The 23,766-nt window shown below is 42.2% G+C and overlaps 1 protein-coding gene across 5 annotated transcripts in view; it reads left to right on the top strand.

Moving 5' to 3' along the window:
* CACNA1E (calcium voltage-gated channel subunit alpha1 E) overlaps positions 1–23,766 on the top strand; it is a 319,528-nt gene that overhangs the window by 153,566 nt on the left and 142,196 nt on the right. For all 5 annotated transcript variants that reach the window (XM_030302660.1, XM_030302659.1, XM_030302658.1 and 2 more), the window contains one exon: positions 14,040–14,143. In XM_030302660.1, coding sequence (XP_030158520.1) covers positions 14,040–14,143 — 104 coding nt within the window. The remainder of the gene's footprint in view (positions 1–14,039; positions 14,144–23,766) is intronic.

Below are 23,766 nucleotides of genomic sequence, written 5' to 3'. Positions count from 1 at the left end.
AGGCCTGGAAGGATGGCCAGGATTTTCACTGTGCTTTTTTTTCTTTTTTCTTTTTCTCTTTCTCAGGGTTAATTGTAAGGATTGATTCTTAAAAGCATTTTTAGCAGAGACAACATCCCTACCCGACAAATCTTAAGAGGGAAGAATCCTCAGGCTGGGATGTAGAATTTCAAACTTAGCTTTGCCATTGAGACAGCCAGGTTCGCCTTCCTTGAGATGCTTTCTCCCCCATCCCCCATCACCTTCATGCCCAAATGCCATATGGTTGGTGCTGTCAGCATTAACTGGTATTTCCTAGCAATGCCCTCCAGAGAGGCTATGTTTTCTATTGCTTCCCCTGAAGCATAGTCCTCTCCCCTCCTAGATACCCTCCCCAGCTCCAAGGGATGTGATTCTCCGTTGTGTTTTTATTCCAAGATCAGGGAGTGTTCCCTTAATCTTTGGGGCCCTCTACGGACTGCAGTCCACATTGATGCTCTGTGTCAAGTCTGAATTTTCTGCCTCCCTCAGACCTAACTTTCCAGCTGAAACTGTAGCTGGATGGGAAGGCAGAATCATAGCAGTTTTGTTTTAATCCTTTCCTGACCTCCTCAGAAATAAGGGTGATACAGCCTTTCTCCTTCCAGAGAGGATTAGAAGCTAAAGTCCTTCCTGGAAGATACACCTGGGAAGGGCTTATTAAGTGATAATCCCTGATCAACCCCCCTCACATCATCTACTAACTCTGCCCTCTTAGTAATGAAATAGACTTCTAGGCATCTAATTAGCTCTTTGAGAAATTTTCTTTCTCATCACCTTTTCTTTCTTTTCTCCTTTCTGCTTCCCTTGGATTTAATCAGAGCCATGCATTCGGCTTATTAACTTATTTATTCATTCATTCATTCATTCATTCATTCAACAAGCACTTGCTGAGCACCTACTGAGAGCTAATTTGGGTTCTGGGGCAGATGCATGGACAAATAACACCTATTACTTGTTCTTAAGGGGTATCAAGTCTTGGAGAGGAAGATGACATTCAAGCAGTAATTACAGTACAAAGTTAAGTGGTATGACAGCACCAAGTGCAGGGAGTAATGACGGTGAATGACTCTGGGAAGGTTTCCCAGCATAGGTAACATTTATGCAGGGTACGTGTAGAGGCTTTCCAGGTGGGAAAAGTGGAGGTTTTCCAGGCGGTGGGGACAACATGAGCAAAAGCACAGAGGTATGAAAGAACATGAAATATGAGGGCATTGCAAGAAGCAGGGTGTGGTCATTGTGACTTGGTCTAGGGAGAGGCAGCAGCTGTGAAGTCAACTGGAGAGTTTAGGCTGGGGTCAGTCCTGGGAGGGGATTTGGCAAGGGCGACCATTCGAGGGTGTTAAGCACAGGAGAGACAGAGTGAGATATGTTGGTTACAAAGAACACCTTTCCCCTGCTCTGAAGACTGAAGCCGACTGTGACTGGGAATCACTTGTCCCACTTTACAGGGTTACCCTGGCAACAGAGTGGCATTTGGCCTACTAGCCAAGGAACTAGCTGTGACAGTCTTCCTACCTTATGAAATGTCCATGGCTCAAAATAATCCCATGAGTTAAGATGTGCACACCAAATGACTTGAAGCAATATACCATTGGATGGGATTACCATATGCAGTTGGTCAGAAAGTATTTACCCTGCTAGCATTGCTGTTGTAAATACTTGCATTCATAACTCTGTTCTCAAGAATGTTCCAAATTAAAACAACATTGTTATTTTTGTCTCCCACCCCTAATACAAGAAGCAACACAATATAATATCTTGAGAAGAGGCCAAATAAGAGTTTGGATATTGGTTCTATAATATACTGACTGTATAGCCTTTCTGAGCTTGGATTTTGTTGCTGTTGTTTGTTTTTAACATGTAAACTTAAAATTGCACCTCTCTTGTACATAGTTGTGAAGATTAGATTTAATGTATATTATGCACCTGGTTCAGTGTCTAGCATAGAGTAGATACGTAACAAGTGGAAGCCATGATTATTTTTCCTCCTAAGCTACACTGGAGTCTTAGGCTATAAGTCACAGGAAAATATTTAGGTAAAGATGTTTTAATCAGGTCCTCTTCATACTTCTAGAAATAGGTTTGACTGGGCCCATGTTGGAGCTGTCATTCAATAGCTTATATAGATTGTTGTATTAGTCACCTATCATCATTAATCGTGGTGCATTCCACCTTACTGAGCAACAAAGATAGTTCTGCAGAGAATGTAAAGGCAAAAACTGATTCTTTCCAGTGACTCCTAGATTGGACAAACAGTGAACATCATTGTTCTGTTATCTGTATTGTTTCAACCTTGTTATACCCCAAAACCAATGGGAATGCTCAATTGCAATGAACTCTGTGTGTCTTATGGGAGTGAGGAAGAACAAGAAGAATTTCTAGCAGCGGAGTGAAGAAGACAGTACAAAATCAAGAGATGAGAAAAGAGAAGGGTTTGGGAGAGTGGTAGACTTGGAACCTAGGAATGAAAGTCCATGAGGGAGAGGAGAAGCAAAGTGAGGAATATGGTCTGAGTGGGAAGGGATCTCACATCTGTTGTCTGATGTAGGCACCTACTCAACTGAGGAACTCCCTCCTCAGTGTCCCTAACAGATGGTAATCTTGCACAGTTATTCCCATTTTTTTTCACATCATGGCACACATAGAAAATAATATTTGTATAACACTGAGGTAAATGGATGAGGCTGCTTACAAGTGGAGGTGACCAACCTGGGGACTCTGACAGGTGAGTAGAGCAATACCTTGAGTACACCTGTAACCCAGTGTGCTTTGAGAAACTCAAACCCAGCAGGACCAGAGTGGAGAACCTCACCCATGCACTCTCAGGACAGCACCTCAGGTGCTAAATAGGCACATTGGACTGGGTATTTCATTATAATCATTCATACAAATGCAAATTTACTGAGCATGTTTTCCAGAGATATGTCTTGGATTCTGAAGTTGGAGAATCCACGGTTTCTTAAAAGCCATGGTTTCTTGCTTTCACAGTGTTCTCACTAGGGAGTAAGAGTGTTTCCTCTGGCCACCAAACTTGCCTGTAGCTTCTTCAGGGAACCAACTGGGCTTACCAGCCTTGTGTAGTGTTTGACACACAGTCATTAATTAAGATAGGGGTGTTCAATGATACATTAATTCACCTGCTCAGAAGCCAACGTGGAGGGAAAAATGAAAGCCAAGAAAAATTATTTGACGCTTTTTTTCTTGAGTGTCTGCTCTTCTGTGCTGTGCTAAATATTTGTTAGCTAAGTGTACTTGCTATACGTCAACAGAGATGCCATTTTACAGGTGATGTATTTATTTCCAGAGAATGAAACTCTTCCAGGCCTGTGACGCAGAAGAATGCTAGGGGTGTTATAATCTCCTATGAGACAGCAACATTATTGAGAATCTCTTGTTTGAAGAATAATATTCTAGGCATTAGCAGAGTGAACAGAGAAATAAAAGTTGCAGTTCTGTTCTTGAGAAACATTTAACCCTAATGGGAACGTAGGACCAATATGTGAAAGAGACAGAATATATATATATCTTTACGTATATATATCTTTATCTATCTATCTAGATAGATAGATAGATAGATAGATAGTTAAAGATGGTCTGTAAATAAGCACACATAAAAAACTCAAGTGCAGCACTTAATGTTCTCTTTTCTATTGTAGGTGTTTCTACTCATGACTTAGCCTAGCCTTCCTGCAGATACCAAGGCCCCTGAGGACTGTTTTACATTCTTATTCCTCTTGTGCAGAGTACACACTCAAAAGTGTTAAATGTATATGCTATGTGGGGTGTGCCTAAGTGCTGGGGCAATTCCAGAGTGAAGTAGAGTGTTGTGCTTAAGGCAAGCCTTATAAAGGCCAAGCAGTGTTTTCCAGTATGAGAAAGCTCATGGTTTGGCAGAGGGAGGGGATAGGGAGTGAGCAGATCTAAATAAACACTTAGGCCACCATTCAGGGTCGTCCATGACCTGCTGCTTCTTCTCTTGCTGTCCTAACTACTGCCAACAGCAACTATTTGTGGTCTTATTATTCCCACACCTTTCTTTCTCCTTAGATTTTGTTCTTCCATTGATTGACCAATCTAAATCCTCCTCCTGCTTTGAGTCCAGGTACAGCCCCAGGAAGCCTTCCATGACACTTTTGCTCTCACTCCTTTCTTCATTAAATCAGATGAGAGTATTCACAGGTCTGAGCTCTGTGTTCTTAATGTTCAGAAAAAGTGGGAGACAGCATCAAATGTCTTCAACATTTGTCTTCAAATGTCTTGGTGTAGCTTCCAAATGAGATCATGAGGCTAGGTTAATTACATAAAAAATAGCCAGAGGGAATGGCGCCATGGATACATAGTTTGAGTACTGAACTAAGTGACATAGAAGTGCTGTGCAGAGTGGGCTGCAGGACGGAAGTCCTGCATCTCAGTTATACTTTTTTTTTTAAGTGTATTTGTTTTGAAAGAGAGGGAGAGAGAGAGAGAGAACATGAATGGGGGAGTGGCTGATGGAGGACAGAGAATCCTAAGGGCTTGATTTCACAAAACCATGAGATCATGACCTGAGTCAAAATCCAGAGTTGGATCCTTAACTGACTGAACCACCCCCCCCCCCCGCCCAGTTCTTCTATAGCCAAGTAGTGGAGTATCTTTCAGCATTCACTCAGCTTTCGATCCTCAGTTCTTCACCTGTGAAATGAGGGGTGTGTGCTATCTCTGTAATCTGCAAGATGATAAAGATTTGAGTTCTTATACTGAATGGAAAGCAGCCATTAGTTAGCTGGAGGGGACAGGGGACCAATGGAAATGCAACAAATGGTTATAATTAGAAGGATTGATCCCTGAGGACCATAAGATAGAGAAGAGAACCAGCTAGGAACTGGTGAAAGACCTCTTGCCCTGGTGTCATCAGCACAGTTTTCTGGAATACAAAGGACCCTCCACAAAGCTCTGCCAGTGTACAGATTCGATCAAGCCTCATGTACCCTTTGTCCCTGAGCCTCAAAGGAATAGTCTTCTGAGACTCTTCCTTCAATCTCTGAGCACTTTTTTTGCTTCCCGACTTTCTGGAAACAGTACATCAAGTCTCTCATCAGCAAGCCCTGTAGAACGGGTCAAAGGGTGATGTGTTTTAGCTAATCATCATAGGATGCATCCTCTTTAATTTCCTCTTTCAGTCACGTACTTTGGCCAGGCAGCATATGGTGCTTTCAGAACAACACACTCACCTTTTCCCAGAGCAAAGCAGCATCCCAGTCTGGATGGCTTCGCATAGGATCAACTGTCCCTGGCCTGGTTTCCAGTGACTCCAAAAATGCCTGCCTGCCTGCCTAGTATCTGGGGCTGCAGTTCCAGGGAGGACCTCTCCCCCCAGCTCTCTCTTTCTCACCCCACCCCCTCCTTTCCTCACACTCTCTCTCTCCCGCCCTCCCTCTTTTTTCCCCCAATAGTCTTTGTTTTCTTTCATTATTAAAAAAAAGTTACTGCAGGTAAGTTTCAAAGTATAGAAAGGTATAAAAACTTTTATTTCAATCGCTCGTTTCTACTCCCACCCCCGTTACCATCACTGTTAACATTTTTCACTATTTTGACTAAAACAGAACTTACTGTTAAAATTTGTACATGACCCTGAACTACTTAGGTAAATTGTTCAATTTAATTTTGGAAAAATTGAAAACATTTTATTATAGAAATTTGCAAACATACACAAAGCTAGAGAGAAGAAAATATTGAGCACCTCCTGTAACCCAAGCCCAGTCTCATAGATACAAGAAGATCTTCCTCCGTGTTGGGCTTCTGGCCTAGAGCTCAAAAAGGGAGATGACAGGATAAACATCACATAACCATGATATTGGAATTATTAGGATTTATCCAAAGAGATTTTAAGGATTTCAGGGCCCTGGGCCATGTGGGTTTTTAAGGCCCTTGCTTATATGGACACACACAGTCATGGCTGCCTTCCTGGTCTGTTGTGGCACCACTTACACTCTCTAAGTTTGATGGCAATTATTTGAGTCCTCTTCCCAGCTGTATGGATGGGTTTTCACTGACGCATCAATGCTTGTCTCCCCAGTGCCAATGGTGATCACCACCCATGCCCAGGATGGGGCACTGCTTGCCCATGATGCTGAGCAGAGCTCCCTGGTATGCAGCTCCTGACCCTGGTCTCATTCACATCATACTGCTGCCTGTGGATGAGGGTGGGAGTGCTGTTTTTTTTCCTGGCTTTTGTTGCCAAACTGGTTCTGCTGTTTTCCCACTGGCAAGAGTAGGAGAGGAATACGTGGTGAAATATCCAATAGGAAGTTACTCCTTGAGGTGCTTTTGCATTGGAGTAAGGCACTGCTGCATCCTTGGTGACAGTCACTGACAATCCAGGCAAGCAAGAGAAAGTAGCTCCTGGCCATCAAGTTCAGGGACCTGGAACAACCAGAATGTGTGCTGAGTCTTGATTACTTGTAACCGGCCCCTAGCTAAGCCAGATGCTGCCTTTGGAGCTTGTTTGTATGGGGAAGCTTACAGTGTTGATTAAATATGCTCAGGAATCTGAGACATAATAAAATGCTTTGCCTTCAGGACTGACAGGTTCAGCCTCCTTGCCGGGTAGCAGCAGGTGGTTGTGTTTTACTTGGAGCTCTCTGTCCTCACTCTTTCCACCTGCTCCTCTACCCTTATTTCTTGCCTGAGGACTGGGAAGACAGCTCTTCCTTTCTGGCTGCCAGATCCTAGTTTTTGGCTTTCCTATTTATTTTTGTTCTCCCCCCAAAAGTGGTAACAGTATGGCTAGGATTGCATTTAAGAGACCTGGGACTAGGGGCGCCTGGGTGGCTCAGTCGGTTAAGCGTCTGACTTCAGCTCAGGTCATGATCTCACAGTTCATGGGTTCGAGCCCCGCGTTGGGCTCTGTGCTGACAGCTCAGAGCCTGGAGCCTGCTTCAGATTCTGTGTCTCCCTCTCTCTCTGCCCCTCCCCCACTGGTACTCTGTCTCCCTCTGTCTCAAAAATAAATAAACATTGTTAAAAAAAAATTTAAAAAGAGAGACCTGGGACTACATGAGATATGGAGAGTGAAGAGTTCTAAAGCAGTTGACCAACTGTGGTTCTACATTGTGACTCCAGGTCACTTTGCTCGTTTGGGCCTCAGTTTCCTCTTCCACCAAATGATGGGTTGGATAGCATGTTCTCATAATCTTCCAAGACCATTGCTGGAATTCTTGGTATGCAGGGAACCAGGTTGGATAATCCATATGCCTTTAATTGCCCAGTGGTTGTAGAGTCAGCATTTTGTGTCCTTTTCCTGGAATGTGAGTGTAGTCAGAGGAGTATAAAGGCTCTTCCCTTAGAAACACCATCCAACTCTTGACTCAGGGGTGGGGTGTTGCCTCTTTGTAAAGTTGGTCAAAACCCTGATGAGAGAGGCGCCTGGGTGGCTCTGTTGGTTAAGCATCTGACTTTGGCTCAGGTCATGATCTTGCAGTCCGTGGGTTCGAGCCTGTGTTGGGCTCTGTGCGGACAGCTCAGAGCCTGGAGCCTGCTTCAGATCCTGTGTCTCCTTCTCTCTGCCCCTCCTCACTCCTGCCCTGTCTTTTCAAAAATGAATAAATGTTACAACAACAACAACAACAACAACAACAACAACCTGATGAGAAAGGGTATAATGTATTAAGTCAGATTCCCTGTAAACAGGTACTGGGACAGATTCCTGGGGCAATGATTTCTTGAGTGACTGCTTTCCAGAGAAAGCAGTAAAGATATGAGGGAACCAGGATAGGTCAGGCGAAAATATTACACAGACGTGATTTCAGAAGTTTTAACCTCAGCCATATCCCACAGGCAGGTCAGGAGTGTGAATTGCAACCCAGAGTTGGTCCCACCCAGAGGAAGAGGGGCTGTGCCATTGATACCCTTATGTCAGTTAGTCATTGGATATAGGTCCCCCCACTCCAAGGGCAGGTATAGACTCCCAGGTGAGGCAGTTTTGTCATCCAAGGCCAAACTTCTGAGAAGGGTCCAGGTGTGAGCCAACACATATGGCTGCTGGAGGATGGGTGCACCTGCAGGTGAAGGGTACCTAATGGGAGCAGCACAGAACTTATGGCATCCAGGTTGGTGAGAGCCAGGCAGGGATCAGGGTAGGAGGCAGGGTGGGAGAGGGCTATTCTGAATGTAAATTCCTGAGCAAGCTAAAGTCCTAAGCAAAGATGGCTCAATGGATGGCTCAGCATATGCGGGAAAGTGCTTAGATATGGCTTTCCAATTAGACTGACATAACTGATGATAATAGAAGTCAGGCTAATGTTATATTTGAGGAAAGGGAGATGGTATCTAGGATGGGGCATGAGGGAAGCACTGGGCTTATCTGGATGCTGGTCAGACAATTACGTACACTTTGAAAAAATCCATCAAGGGGGTGCCCTTACGGTGCATAGATGTTTCAGTATAACATCCATAAAGGAGCAAGGAGGCTGCTGTTACAGGGTGGTAGGAGTTCATTCTGAGAGGGCATCCCTATCCTCCTTTTTCTCTTATGTGCCCCCTCCTTCTTGGCACTTCTTAATCACCTTTTTCTCCTCTTTGTTTCCCTTCCATAATAAACCCTTTATCTGCCTTTCTGACCTCTGCTGTCTCAGCCAGGGGTTGTGTGTTAGACTATCATGTGATTCTTTTCTCTCAAAGCTTCATTGAAAGTTCCAGGGAATCCTTGCCTGACCACCTAGACCAGATCAAATGCCCCTTTGCATCCCTGCCCAGTGTGGCCCCTTTATAGCAAACAGCTGAAGGTCGTATGTGTATATGTGTTCCTCATCTGTTTAATGCAGGTCCCTTGTTGTGCTGTGTTTCACAACAGCCAGCACCTGATGTTGTTTTGCTCATCATTTATCCCCAACACCTAGGAGACTATCTGTCACAAAGTACATGGTCCACAAATTTGTTGAACAAAATATGGCATTCTGGCTCCAAAACATGAACCCCAGGTCCCTTGAGGGTGGAAAAGGAGCTGTCACACTTGGTGCTGGAATTAAGCAGAGGCCAGGGAAGGCCATCCACTGGGGGATTCCCGGTATGCTGCCCTTCGAGGAAGGTGGTACTTAGTGGAGCCAGCCTTTGGCTTCTGTCCCTTTCAGTCCCACGCTTGCCTTTCCTGAACTTTCTCTCCCTGGGGTGTCAGCAGAGGCCTTGGACAGATGCTTTTGCTGAGATGGATGGGCTGGCCTTTTTGGAAGCCTATAGTGGCCATTCCGACCATGTCTTGACCTGAGATTGGTTGGTGATTCCAAAGATCTCTCCTTGGGACAAAGCCTCTCAGCCTGTCATTCTCCACTGGAAACTGTTTTTATTCCTCAAGACATTTGGCAATTCCAGAAACACCTTTGGTTGTCACAGGTGGGGGAGTGCTACTGGCATCTAGTGGGCAGAAGCCAGGGATCCTGCAAATGCACCACATGGGACAGAATTAACCAGAATTACCCTCCAACAAAGAATTATCCAGTCCAAAATGCCAACAATGCCCTGGCTGAGAAACCCTTCTGTAGGCCAGCCCAGGCTTGCCAACAGATGCTGTCTCCAGCCTAGGAAGCCAGTGTGTCCCCGAGACCCTCTCTTTTCCTGAAATGACCCTGGAATCCATATCCCCCATTTCCCCAGTCCCAGCTCACTCAGTCTCTTGGTAAGACTTGCTCTATGAGAGGCATGTACATAGAAGAGGCCCTCCTCTATGAAAGGCATGTACATAGAAGGAAAACAGTATATTCTCCAGAGCCCTGTGGAACCCTGATAGAGACCTGAGTTCAAGAGTGGGGGCTTGGCTCTGCATATACAGCTTCAGCCTGGGAGAACCATTGGACCTCCTCCCTTCATCTTGCTGTCTCCATCCTCCTCTTTCTCCTCAATCCTGCTCCTCCCACCCCACCTTCTACCATTTCCCCCAGTCCTCCAGAGATTAATGTGATAATTGCCATGTGTGCCTGTTTACACAGGGAGTGGGTGCACTCACCACCCCCAATCAGGCAGGTTCCCAAAGGAACACATTTCACGGTGTCAGGACTGGTACCCGCTGAGCACACCCTGTGCAGGCGGGCTGCCACCCCCGACTGCTTTCTCTGTCTGTCATTACCCCCATCATGCGCACATGTACATGTGTGTGTCACTTGGGGAATCAGCAGGTGAGAAAGACAGCAGTCAGCCTGCCAGTCTAGGGGCTTGGCTGGGTTGGGTGGGAGGAGAATCAGTGCCTTAAGTAAGAGGACATTGCCCCAAAGAAAAACACTGTTCTGTAATGGCTGACAAAGAGTAGGTGTTCCATGAATGGTGGGGAATGAAGAGGCTGGCACTCCTTGTGCAGCCTTCTTTGCAGGGAGGAGCCTGGTTTATACTTACTTAGCTGCTCCACAGCAGCGGTCTGGGCAGGAAAGGTTCTACTGTGAGACTCTTGGGCCAGAATCTAGTGGAACATGTTCAGAAGGCTGTGGGTCTCCTTCCCCAGCATCTTGCTCAGAACATTTAGCATGGCCTCGTCCTCTGTTCCTGAAGGAAGAGTCACCAGGGTAAGTAGAGTGTGATGATCCTGCATGCAAGCAGCTTGTCAGAGTCACAGAAGCAGAGGAGTTTGGAGAAAGGATGAGAGAGAGAGAGAGCTTCTCACCTAGGCAGCCTTCCTCTCTTCCCCCTCCTACTGTGACACAGGCACAGGGACACCTGAGAGGAAACACACTCATAGCTCTGAGGTTATTACACTGGCAACTTTCTCCTTGGTGTTCCTGACTCCTGCCTCACATGGTTTCGGGGCTTTTGCTCACTTGAGAGTTGTCGATTACTTTCTTCTTTTTCAATCTCAAAAGACACTTTAGTAGTTGTCTCTCCTCCACTGGATAATTTTAAGGTTTTAATAATGAATCAGAAGGAGATTGGAGTTCTAATTAGCATCAGAAAGAACCATGTCATTGTGGGGGAGGAAAATGGGAAGTCCTTTGCCCACTTCCTGCTGAGCTATGTCCCCTTGTCCTGCTGGATTTGTCATTGATCCACTGAAGGGCATGTGAGATGAGGGTGAGGCCTCCTGGTGGGGAAAGATGGGAGGGGAAGAAATGGGAGGAAACCCAAGGGAGAGGAGAAAGGTGTAGAGAGGGTGCGGAAAGTCTATTAAAAGGTTTGTGAATAATCTCAGGGCGCTGTCAAGCTGCTTTCTCCAGAAGAACCTTTTAAGCTGTCAGTCATCTGTAATAATTCCCTCAGGGGATAGTGCCCCTGGCCTTGGTGTCCTCCTAGTCTTTCTCTTTCTCTTCCCCTTCCTCCTCTTCTTCTCATCAGACAGGTCCCAATGCCATAGTGGAGGACAGTTTTTCTTAAAAAAACAATTCAGACAAAGCTTGAAAGGAGACCATCAGAATGAAAGTTTTGTGGGTGTTTTTTTTTTTTTTTATTCATTTTAAACACGAGAATTGAATTCTCTTATTCAAATTGTGGTTGTTTATTGAGTAGTTGAACCACACACACTCCATATGCCAAACACTTCATTAGGTGCCAGGTATAGAAATGACCAGACAGTTAAGATTCTTGCCTTAAGGTCGGTTAAACCCAAACCAAAACATTCTCACAACACGTGGATAAAGAGGCACTGTCCTTGTCATTGTTTTTTTTCTGGGAGAACTGGGAAGTGCGTTCTAGACTTTGGGCTCATGAGAAGAGTCTTCTCATGAATACAGCATTTCACAGGCTGTATTTCCTCATGTGTTAATAGATTTTCTTCAAAAAGAGGGGTTTCATAATCAAGGAAGTGTATGAAATGATATTGAAGTTAATAATGTGCCTTTCATGAGTCTTCCCACAGGCTAAGGGGAAAGTATAATCCGTTGTGTTTCCTAAGTCTCTTTGGTCACAGAAGCTCATTTTCCACAGAACACATTAACATCTTGCAGATCACTAACAGTGAGAACGCTTTTTAGGAAATGTTATTCACTCTACAGTGTCTCTGGCAAATCATCACCCAACTGAAATTGCTCTAGCCATCCTCAAACAGTAGCTCAGTCACTCCTGGGACCAAAGACACCTTAACAGTCACAATTTCATCCTTTCCATTGCTGGTACCAACTAATGTTTATTGGCAGCTGAGCCCTGATCTGGGTGCTGGGAGCAGACTTAGTCCTTGTTGCCAAAGAATGCTGGGGCTGGGGGCGGGGGGGGGGGGGACTCTGGCTAAACCATATAGTCAATCCAACTTCTGGTGTACCACTGGTGAGCCCTCTGAGCTAACCAGTCTTTACAAAAATGTTGCATTTGTAATCATGAATAAAGGTAGAGCTATTTATACATGGATCCTGTGATCCTATCCTTCAGCTCACAGGAAGGACCATGTCTCAACTGTCCCGGAAAAAAAAAAAAAAAACAGCTTCTTAGGTTCTTTAAAATCCCTTGTGGCCCTTGATAACTAGTTCTTCTGCATCTTCTTTCTGATAATCAGGAGCAGTTTTCTTTGAGGTCTGGCCCACATGTTCCCTGCTTGCATTTAACTGATCAGACCTGTTTGAACCGAAGAGTTAGAACTTACAGACTGAAACTGGCAGATCCCCACTTTTGTCCCATACAATTCAGAGGGTGTTTGTTTTTAACTTATATTCTGCTTCATTTGCAATCATCCGTCTCTGAACAGTGTGGGGGCAAGACAAAAGATACAAGTTTGGTGAAAGAGGTTGTCTTAAAAGCTATTTTTAATGGAAAATTCTACTGTGCAGTGATAGCTTCCATGATCAGTGGGAAGCTATATTCTGTGGACTGACATATTTCAATAGGAGGCAGAAAGAAAATTAGATAATTTGAGAGAAAAGAAAGAATGTCCTCAGAGACCACCAGAAGCATGAGGGCAATGAATCAAACATATGTTTGTAAAGCTTAGCAGTGAGAAGAGGAAAAGGTAAATCACAGGGATAAGAAGCATTTTGTCATAGAAATTCTGAGTTCAGATCTTAATTTTAGTAATTTAGCCTGTGAATTTTAGTCATGGCATTTGACTTTCATGGCGTTGTTTCTCCAGTGAATTAAGAATAAAATATCTTTTAATTGTTTCAAATGGGTATTACAGTTTGCATGTGAGGAGCTGGTGTGGGGTTGGAGGGGGATTTCAAAAGCCTGCATATATAAAATGCAATTCAAGGAGACTGTTTAGAAAGATTTGGGATTGATATTATGGGGAGGAAGGGTCAAGGTGAAGTTTAGTTGAGAGGCTGAAGTGTTAGAGAAGACTTTTCAAAATGCTCCCAAACGGTTCCTAGGTCCTAATAAGACATCCTGCCAAGGGTTGCTTCTTTTGGCTAAGCCATGTGGTGTAATCCTCCCTCAGCCTCTAAGTATTCAGGGGCCATGAATCTCACTTGTAGTATAAGAATCCAGAATATGGATTTCCAAGCATTTTTCACTTCACTGTGTGTTGGGATTAGAGAGAGAGGAAAGGATTGATCTTTAAATCTAGATTTATTCCTTATTCTGTCCAGAGCCTTGTTGGGCCCACGCCTGAGCCAGCTCTGTACTATTGGACTGTGATAGAAGAAAGAAAGAGTACAGGGTCAAGGACTGAGCAGGATGTGGATGACAATAATGTCTCCCAAGCAGTCCTGTCCAGGCTTTTGCCAGCATCCATGGAGTAGATGGACACAGTTTGCCTCTGATTTTTGAGAATTTGCCCAATTTAGACTGCAAAAGCTTAGAACCCACTTCGTTAAACACTATAAAAACCAGCAATTGTTTGTATGATCTTGGAAAAGTACTTGACCTCTCTGGGTTCAGTTATCTTAGCTGTTAAGTAAGGGTGTTGGACCGCTCCTACTCAGGGTGTTGTGTGAGGCTAATGCAGTGTCCTGTACTGTGTACATGGGAGAATATGAGTTAACCCACAATAACACCAAACTGGGAATAAAGCGGGCAGTGTTTAACTGTATTGCTCTGTGCTTGTTATATCACCCTATATGTGAAACTTCAGGAATGGAAGCCTTCTTCTGGCACATGGTTTTGGTAAAATATTAAGGAAGCGTTATTCTTTCTTTCAGACCAATGATGCCTTAGGAGCCACCTGGAATTGGCTGTACTTCATCCCCCTCATCATCATTGGATCCTTCTTTGTTCTCAACCTCGTTCTGGGAGTGCTTTCCGGGTAAGCCAGATGTTCCTCTCTCCTCTTAACTTCTTTCCAACTGTAAACTAATGCTCTGGACTACTGGCCAGTTCATTCATTTAACCTCCCTTTAGGGCAGCCCCTGTGTGAGGTGCTATTCGAGATGCTGGAAATGCAGTAGTGCACATTGTTTAATCGTCTTTATTTTTCTTATGCGTTAAAAAAATATTTAAGCCAGGTACAACGTTGAATATAGTATCCAGTGAGATTTCATTGATTCATATACATCCTTTCATTCAGTCATTCAGCAGTGATAGATCTTCTTTGTCCAACACCAAGCTAGTTGTGAGGGATGTGAGGTTGAATAAGATAGAGGTTTTACCCTCAAAGATTCTTACTCTATCATTTATTGAACATCAAATTCCATATTTGTAGCTTGGATTAGTGTACATCAGTCAGCAAGTACTCAGTGTCTAAAGCCATGGTAAGCATAGCAAAGAGCACATAAAGTCTAAGGCATGGTTCCTATCTAACATGGATGGAACTGGAGTGTTATGCTAAGTGAAATAAGTCAGGCAGAGAAAGATACCATATGTTTCACTCATATGTGGATCCTGAGAAACTTAACAGAAGACCAGTGGGGAGGGGAAGGGGACAAAAATGTTAGAGACGGAAGGAGGCAAACCATAAGAGACTCTTAAATACTGAGAACAAACTGAGGGTTGATGGGGGGTGGGGGAGAAGGGAAAGTGGGTGTGGGCATTGAGGAGGGCACCTGTTGGGATGAGCACTGGGTGTTGTATGGAAACCAATTTGACAATAAATTTTATATATATAATAAAAAATTATATATATATACATATATATATGTGTGTGTGTATATATATATATATATATATATATAACTGTGTTTTGGGGACAGGGCACAAACATTTAGACAGGGAATGGAGTTCTTTTACTGACTAATATGAGATACAGATAATTTGGGGCAAGGAACAAATCTATTATATAGTCTGAGATTATTAGGAATTGCTTCATGAAGGACTGAGATTTTGCTTGGGACACACAATATGTATTAGGATAAAATAGGATATATGTGAGTGAATATTCCATGAATGAGAGCACCACACCATAAGAAAAATTGAAGAAATGGGACTCATCTTTCAATAGGAAAGGATTATAATGAGCCTAATTTACCTAGAGCATTTGGGAAATGTAAAGTGTAAAATAGAGCTACAACAGGGGTTGATTTTAGAAGGTCTTACATTTTTCTAAGCAAAAATGAATTTAATTTCTTCTCTGAGTAGCATAAGTTCTTCAAATGGAAATTACAAGGTGGTGCTTCTGTTAAACATAGAAGGTTGAATGAAATTCACCATGTCTTGTAATTCTACTAACACAGGAAAAAATAATTTAAGAAGGGCACAGTGACAGAACGGGAGAGGAAATGACAACAGATGAGAGAGGTCAACAAAATTTTTGAAGGCAGAGAGTAAATGGTAACTGATCTAGTGGTAGGAAAGCTGAGGTTTAACTGCCTTTGGTGAGGAATGCCAATAAAAAGGCAAAATGATTTTCCTTCCGAACCTTCCACAGTCCTGGAAAGCCTCCAGAATTCAAGACACCACATATGTCTGAGAGATGAAATATGGATGGCACTAAAAACAAGAGGATTGGTCAAAAGTCCTCATAAGGAACACTTAGAGGACATCTATCCAACACCCTAGATCTCTATCCCCATCTATCTAACACCCTAGATATCTAGCCCCAAACAAGTCTCACAGGTGTCTGCCCTGTCCAACCCCCACCCCAGCCAAAGTCAGAAGACTTACTATCTCTGTAGAGGCTGAATCAAAAATTTGCAACGGTAACATCAGGTGCTTCTGAGGGTAGGGTTGATATGTTGGAATGAAAGTCCACAAACTGAATGTCATGCTTCCAGCCCACATCTGCCTACTCTTAACTCTCAGAAGTGGATCAATCTGGTATGGTAAGGGTTAGTAGAGTTCCTCTGTGGGGAAACCATCCATCTTAAGAGAAGAATATTATGTACTGATACCTGAGGATGGCCAGAGAAACGGTTCCCACCCATTGCCCTCAGTGAGGCTCATATTAGTTTCCTGTGGCTGCCACAACAAATGAACACAACTAAGTGGCTTCACACTGTGAATAAAATTAATTCTCTCACAGTTCTGGATGCTAGAGGTCCAAAATATGGCAGGGCCTTACTTCCTCTAAGGGCTCTAGGGGTGAATTTATTTCCTTCCTTTTCCAGTCACTGGTGACTCCCAAGTATTCCTTGGCTAGTGGCTACATCACCCTGGTCTCTGCCTCTGTGGTCACATTGCCTCCTTGTCTTTTGTCTAAAATCTCCCTGGGCCTCTTTCTTATGAGGACATTTGTCATTGGATTTAGGGTTTCTTAAGACCCTTAACTTAATTACATCTGCAAGGACTTTTTTCCCAAATAAGGTAAAATTCATAGGATACAGGAATTAGGATGTGGACATACATTTTTTTGCAGGGTCATTCAACCCATTACACTTATCATTCTACAAGCTCCAGCCATCCACACAAGAGTTTCTAATAAGCTTTTTTGACACTGCTCTTAAATATTAAGGCAGAGTAGGGATCATCAGCATTGGAAAAAGATATCCAAAACAAAAGACAAAAACAAAATAATATACAGAAAAAAGGAACTTGAGGGGGCGCCTGGTTAGTCAGTTGAGCATCTGACTCTTGATTTCAGCTTCAGTCATGATCCCAAGGTCATGAAATTGAGTACAGTGTTGGGCTCTGTGCTGAGCATGGAGCCTGCTTAAGATTCTCTCTCTCCCCCACTCCCTCTACCCCTCTCCCTGGCATGCACTCCCTCTCTCTTAAAAAAAAAAAAGGACTTGAGGGAATATGAATGATGGAGGGTACAAAAGATAACTCTTAAAAAGTGTAATTGATATTAGCAGAGGTCGAAGAGAAATAATTTTAATCACAAAATAAAAAATAAAAAAAGGAGAACATTTAGCAGTTAAGAAGAGCCCTTGGAAATTAATGTAAAATAAATAATGTAAAATTTCATTAATGCAACATGAATTAATGTAAAAAAATATAAATATGTAATGAAAATAATGAGGAGTAAATGGTTGGAATACAAGATTAATGAAATCACCTAGAAAGTAGAACAAAAATTTTTTAAAAATCAGAGGGTTAGTCCAACATTCAACTTATAAGAGTCCATAAAGAGAACAGGGAAGAGGGCAGGGAGAAACTTACAAGTAAAAATACTAAAAATGTTTCCAGAATCAGTAAACACACATTGCCAGAGTAAAAGTCTGTTGAAACATGCGCAAGGATATTCTTTCCAGCATTAGTTTTTGGTGATGGGAAGTTGGAGAGAACCTGGGCATCCACAGTTGGTAAAGTACATGGGTCAACTGTGGGATGCATCCCATGACATACTATGCAGCAGTTAGGAGCAACAAATACTATGTACACACGACAACATAGAGTATCTTAAAAGCATAAAATTTAGTGAAAACAAGAAATAGTATAGTATAATGCATGTAAAAATACATACACACAAAATACATAGATTGTAAGAATGCATTCAATAAAAAGTATACATTGAGTACAAGTTTCTCTTGAAAGTAGAGCATTCTTTGTTGTTTTTTTTTTTTTAAGTTTATTTAATTTTGGAGGAGAGAGAGACAGAGTGTGAGCAGGGGAGGGGCAGAGAGAGAGGGAGACACAGAATCCTAAGTGGGCTCCAGGCTCTGGGCTGTCAGCACAGAGCCCGACACAGAGCTCGAACCCACAAGCTATGAGATAATGACCTGAGCCGAAGTCGGACACTTAACTGACTGAGCCACCCAGATGCCCCCTTTAACATAAAATTTTAAAGTAGTTTCAGATGTACAGTCTATTGATTCAACAATTCTATACATTACTTGGCACTTGCTATGATAAGTGTAGTCACCATACAACATTATTACAATATAATTGATTATATTCCCTTTGCTGTACCATTTGGCTTCATGACTTACTTGTTTTATAACTGAAAATGTGTAACTCTTAATCTTTTTATCTGTTTTGCACCCCCCACCCCGCTTACTTCCCCTCTCTGACAACCATGAGTTGTCTATATTTAAGAATCTGGTTTTTGTTTGTTTTTTCATTTGTTTTGTTTTTTTATATTTCACATATAAGTGAAATCATGTGGCGTTTTTCTTTCTCTGACTTATTTCACTTCACATAATATACCCTATGTCCATCCATGTTGTCACAAGTGGCAAGACCCCATTCTTTTTTATAACTTAGTAATATTCCATTGTCTATGTATGCCACATATTCTTTATCCATTTCTCTGTGGATGGACACTTGAGTTACTTCCATATCCTGGCTGTTGTAAATAGTGCTGCAATAACATAGGGGTGCTTATATCTTTTCAAATTAGTGTTTTCATTTTTTTTGGGTAAATATCTGGTAGTGGAATTAATGGATCATATGGTGTTTCTGTTTTTAAATTTTTGAGGAAACTCCATATTATTTACCACAGTGGTTGAACCAACTTACATTCCTACCAACAGTGCACAAGGGTTCACTTTTCTCCTTGCTAACACTTCTTATCCTTTTTGCTACTAGCCATTCTGACTGGTGTGGTATGATACCTAATTATGGTTTTGACTTTCATTTCTTTGATTAGTGATGTTGAGCATCTTTGTGACTGTTGGCCATCTGTACATTGTCTCTGGAAAAAATGTCTATTCAGGTCTTCTCGATTTTTTAATCAGATTTTTTTTTTTGGTGTTTATTTGAAAGTAGAGCATTCTTGTGAAAACTTTCATATACCAATGTGGTGTAAAACAAAGAAACAATTACCATTTTGTAAAAGCAAAAATGCTCTTTGGATTTTTTTCAGTTATCAAAAATATGTACTAATGTGGGTTTTTCATGAAAGTGAAGTGGTGAAAGTGAAGTAAACTTTCAGATAACAGAGGAAATCTGTCTATTGTAAGGGCAGTTTGTATAGCAGAAATATGGGAAGAGGGTATGGATATAAAAGGGAACAAATTAATTTAATTAATTAATAATAAAAATGCCCACTGAGCATTTGACACAACTAATGAAAAGAGACCACACACCAAGATAAATCATCATAAAATTTCAGAACATCTGAATAAAGATAATATTCCAAAAGCTTTTGGCTATTGGGAAGGCAATATATTTTAACAACAAAGAATCAGGAGTTAGGGTGGCTTTGGGCTTCTCAATGATACTTAAAGTTAGAATTGAACAGAGAAGTTCCTAAATATTTCTGAAGGAAAAAAATTTCCAAGATAGAAATCTATACCCAGCCAAAATAGCAATAATTTCTGAGAATAGAATGGCAGTATTTTGAGACTGTCTTTCTGAAGAAGTTACTGGAGAATGTGAATCTCTAAAAATAAGGAATTAATTGAAGAAAGAGAAGGACATGATATTCATGCAAACAAGGGATTCAATAGAGAAAACAGGCAAAGGGGATTCCAGGATGATTATGAAGGGAAGTCTACAATGATAACTGTCAGAAGACCTAGAGAGCAGCAAATTCAGATTTGGATAGGATGACAGAGAGCTTAAGAATGATATCTTTAAGGAAAGAATTAAGCAAGTTATTCCCTGATGTACATTGTATTCAGAAAAGTTCAAAGGTTTTGTGAAGATTGTATATATGAATATATAATTTATATATATGTGTATATATATAAATGTTTGAATTGTGTATAAACATATTCATATATGTATTTATATGCACACACCTCCATCTGAGCAACTCCACAAAATACAAAAGGGTTACCACTAGAGACATGTAAGCATAGTAAGTTAGTTTTGTGTGTAGCTGAGCCTTAATGGATTGTGAAATGACCCCGTATGGTGTTATAATTGCCTTGAGAGGATGGGGGAAGATAAATAAGGGGAGGGGAAGGGAATGTCAAAGACTAAAATCTTAGGTTCCATAGTGAGAAAGTCTTTAAGCAGTATCCTAAATTGAAAAATAGGGGTGCCTGCGTGGCTCAGTCGGTTAAGCGACCAACTTTGCCTCAGGTCATAATCTTGCAGTTTGTGGGTTCAAGCCCCACATTGGGCTCTGTTCTGACAGATCAGAGCCTGGATCCTGCTTCAGATTCTGTCTGTCTGTCTGTCTGTCTGTCTGTCTCTCTCTCTCTGCCCCTCCCCCACTCTTCCTCTGTCTCTCTCTCAAAAGTAAACAAACATTAAAATTTTTAAAGATAAAGAAATATCAATTATGGAGGTATAATATTAAAAAATTAAAAAAGGATACTAGAAAAAAATACAGGTACAACTTACAAATGATGGTTTCTGGGGAGTGAGAGTCAGGGGTGGGGAGAGGTGTGGCAGTAGATGGCTATCTCTTCATGATAAGTTTTTAAAAAATATTTGAGTTTAAAAGTCAATGTGCATACCTTGAGAAAAAATGTGCATACCTGTATATGCAGTAAAATTACTGCATATACAGAAAAGTGTGGGGTGAAAGGAATATATAAGACCATTCATCTAGCATCAGTGGGGGAAGCATTGACATGGAGAGAGACCAGATTCACTAGGATTAAGAAGGAAATGACCATACTAGTCTAAGTATGTGGTATTGAGAGCCTGTGGTGACTTGTGAAATGGTTATGAAATAAAAGCAGGAAGCACTGTGAAGACATTCTTAATACTGTGCATCTTGAGTGGAAAGTCATAAGATGTAATGGGACTTCTTATATATTTACTCATTCAGTGAGCATTTATTGACATCCTTTATGTCCAAGCACTGCTCTAGGTCATTTGCTCCATATTGCCTGTACCTACAACTCAGATACTATCTCTCAGTGACTACGTATGGAAGGAGCTTGACCATAGACTTCATTTGTCATGTATTTATGCAGAGGGGATAATCTCTTATTTATGTAATCTTACTTGATGTTCTTTTTATCCCTACTTGTTTCCAAAGTGTGTCCATGGTTAATTTAGAAAATTCAAGCCCTGTTCTTACTATTTGAAGAGGGAGGGAAATAAATGCTATGTGAACAAATCAACCATGTTCCAAATAAGGCTTCTATATGGGTTCAAGACATACTTTAACAGAGCTAGAACTAGGACAGAGCACTGCCCTCCAGCACAATTTCTATGTCTAACTGTATCCAATCTGATAGACCATCTCTGGTTTGGAGTTGTTTCTTTTAGTTCTCCTACGTCCTTCTCTGGATGGGAAAGAGTGGCACATTGGTGGAAGTGTGATCTTTTGGCATGTGACAGTCATGAGTGAGACCCTAATCTTGCCACTTACCAGCATTGTGCATTTGGATAAATTACTCTGAGCTCACCTCCTCCTCTGTAAAATGGGATAGTAATGTCTTTCGTTGACAGAGACCTAGCCCAGGGTCTGGCATCGAGTAGCCATTAGCTCTTATGTCCTTTGATAATACTGACATTCATTTTCTCCACCTGTTAGGTCTAGGTGGCTATCATCTGAGTAGCAGCCTGTGATATTTTGTGTGAACAGGCTGTGAGATCATCAGCTCCCCTCTGACGGGGAGACAGCCTCCTCAGGTTGGGAGATGAAACAGACCCGGGATGGCATATGTCTCTTTAGCACTTCTGGAGTAGCCTAGGAAGTGAAAACAGCAGCTGGGAACAGCTGGTGTAAATAAATTCTGACATTTAAAAGAGTGTTAACAATAGGGGCCTTACAGGCTGGGAGTGAAATATTTCTGTCCCTGTTTCTTTTTCACATTCTGATGCTCAACACATACGGAGTTTTACCAGTGTCTGCAGAGGGTTTAGCAGTAGCTAGTTCTGTGTACAGAGGGCCAAGGATGCTCTCTTCTGCTTGGTCTGGTTCTCACATGCCTCTGGAGGGGATGTAGACTTTCTCTTTTGAGTAAGAAGTTGGTTGGGAGTTGCACTTGAAAGCTAGAGGAAAGCTCTGGAGATTTTATTTCCAGGGGACATGTTCCCAGTGACCTGAAGGCAGTTTGAATGTTATATGAGAAGGCTTTCCTAAAGCAGAGAAAGAAGACAGTGGAAGGAAGAGCCCCTATGTTGGGCAAGTGACGAGATGAGTCTGAGCGAGAGGGGGCAGGCAGCCTATGCCAGTGCTCATGACTCACTGGATACGAAGTGTGCAAGTGACTGAGCCACCCATCTCAGAGGCATGGGACTCAGTGAAAGGAGGGCTGTGAGGTAAGTTGGTCACCCTCGATGTATTTAAAGAGGAAGTATAGATAGAAGCATTGCAGTGTTTTTACTTGTCTCAGAGGAAATGGGATTTGATGAAAACCATTAGCTTAGGCTTGAAGAGAAGCAGAGCTTCCTGTCTCCATGGAAACAAACCAGAACTGCATAAGCACAGGACTACAGGGCAGAAGGCGCACACGAACAGAAAATGGCCCTAAGCTAGCCCATTGCCTCTATCTACTGCTCCCAGGGCTTCTGGAGGGAGGAAGGTAGGCTTGGGGGAGCAGTTGTGCTGTCTCCAAACTGGGACAGGGACAGCCAGGCCAGAGATGCTTACAAATGCACACCGGAAGCAATTGGAAACTTCATGTATGTAAAGCGTGTCATAGTTTTCAAAGCATCTTTGCTTCCATGTGTTTTTAAACGTATCATGTGGCCTCCATCCAGGAATATTGACAACATGGCACAACATGGCTGCTGAGGGTTAGCCTAGAGTATCCTGTCCATACAGACTTTAGTGTGAGTTTTAATCTGCACATGCATTCACGCATACACTTATTCACATACACTAGTCTTCATGTACACAGGGGTACATACAGGGTATAAAATGTCAAGACCCACTGTCCAGATCCTCTTGCCCTAAGGACTAATGGGGAGTGGCGAACTTTCCCCATTAGAGGAGGAATTCTTCTGGTTCCATCTCTTGAGTGAGTGGAACGGCTCCCATAACAAGCATGGTCACAGCTGTCTGTCTGTCCTGCCACCAACTCATTTGCTGAGTGTGTTTGAGAATTAAGTGCAATTCAGCAAATGCTTATTGAGTATTTACTATACACAAGACACTTTGCTAGACGGAGATCACAAAGATAAAATAAGGAGATTGTAGATTGATTAAGGAAATAATTTAAAATATATGTAATGGAATCTAAATTCAAACAGATCCAGGGTTTTAGCCCTATCCAAAGCAATTCATTTAATATATATACCATATATTTTTGAAGATTTGTAGATGTCACATATTTTGAGCACCTACTATCTTGCAAGGCATAACTGAGGATACAAAATTGAATAGGACCTAGGTCCTGTCCAGAAGGAAGAGACCAACAAGTGTATCTTCAATATTAAACTTTGGATCTCCTGAATCACCTGTCATTGCTTCTCTTTGGATATTAGAAGATGGCACCTCAGTATCTCCCAGACCTGACTTGTGTGTAGGTGAACTATACAGTAATTTTCCTGCTGGGATTCAGACACTGGAATCAACCATAGAAATTCAATTATTCATGCAGCTAATGTTACTGAGTTCTTGCTGTACATCACCTGCTTCTAGGGGCCGAGGATCCATCAAACAAGGACAGAGAGCTGTTACCCTCAAGGAGCTTGTAGTCTAAGTAGAGAGACAGCACAGGGAAAGCATTTAGATTAGAAGAGGCAAAGATCAGTCAG

The sequence above is a fragment of the Lynx canadensis genome, chromosome F1 (assembly GCF_007474595.2).
Source record: "Lynx canadensis isolate LIC74 chromosome F1, mLynCan4.pri.v2, whole genome shotgun sequence".
Taxonomy (NCBI): Eukaryota; Metazoa; Chordata; class Mammalia; order Carnivora; family Felidae; genus Lynx; species Lynx canadensis.
The sequence above is the reverse complement of the archived record's forward strand: the minus strand, read 5'-3'. Positions and strand labels throughout refer to the sequence as shown.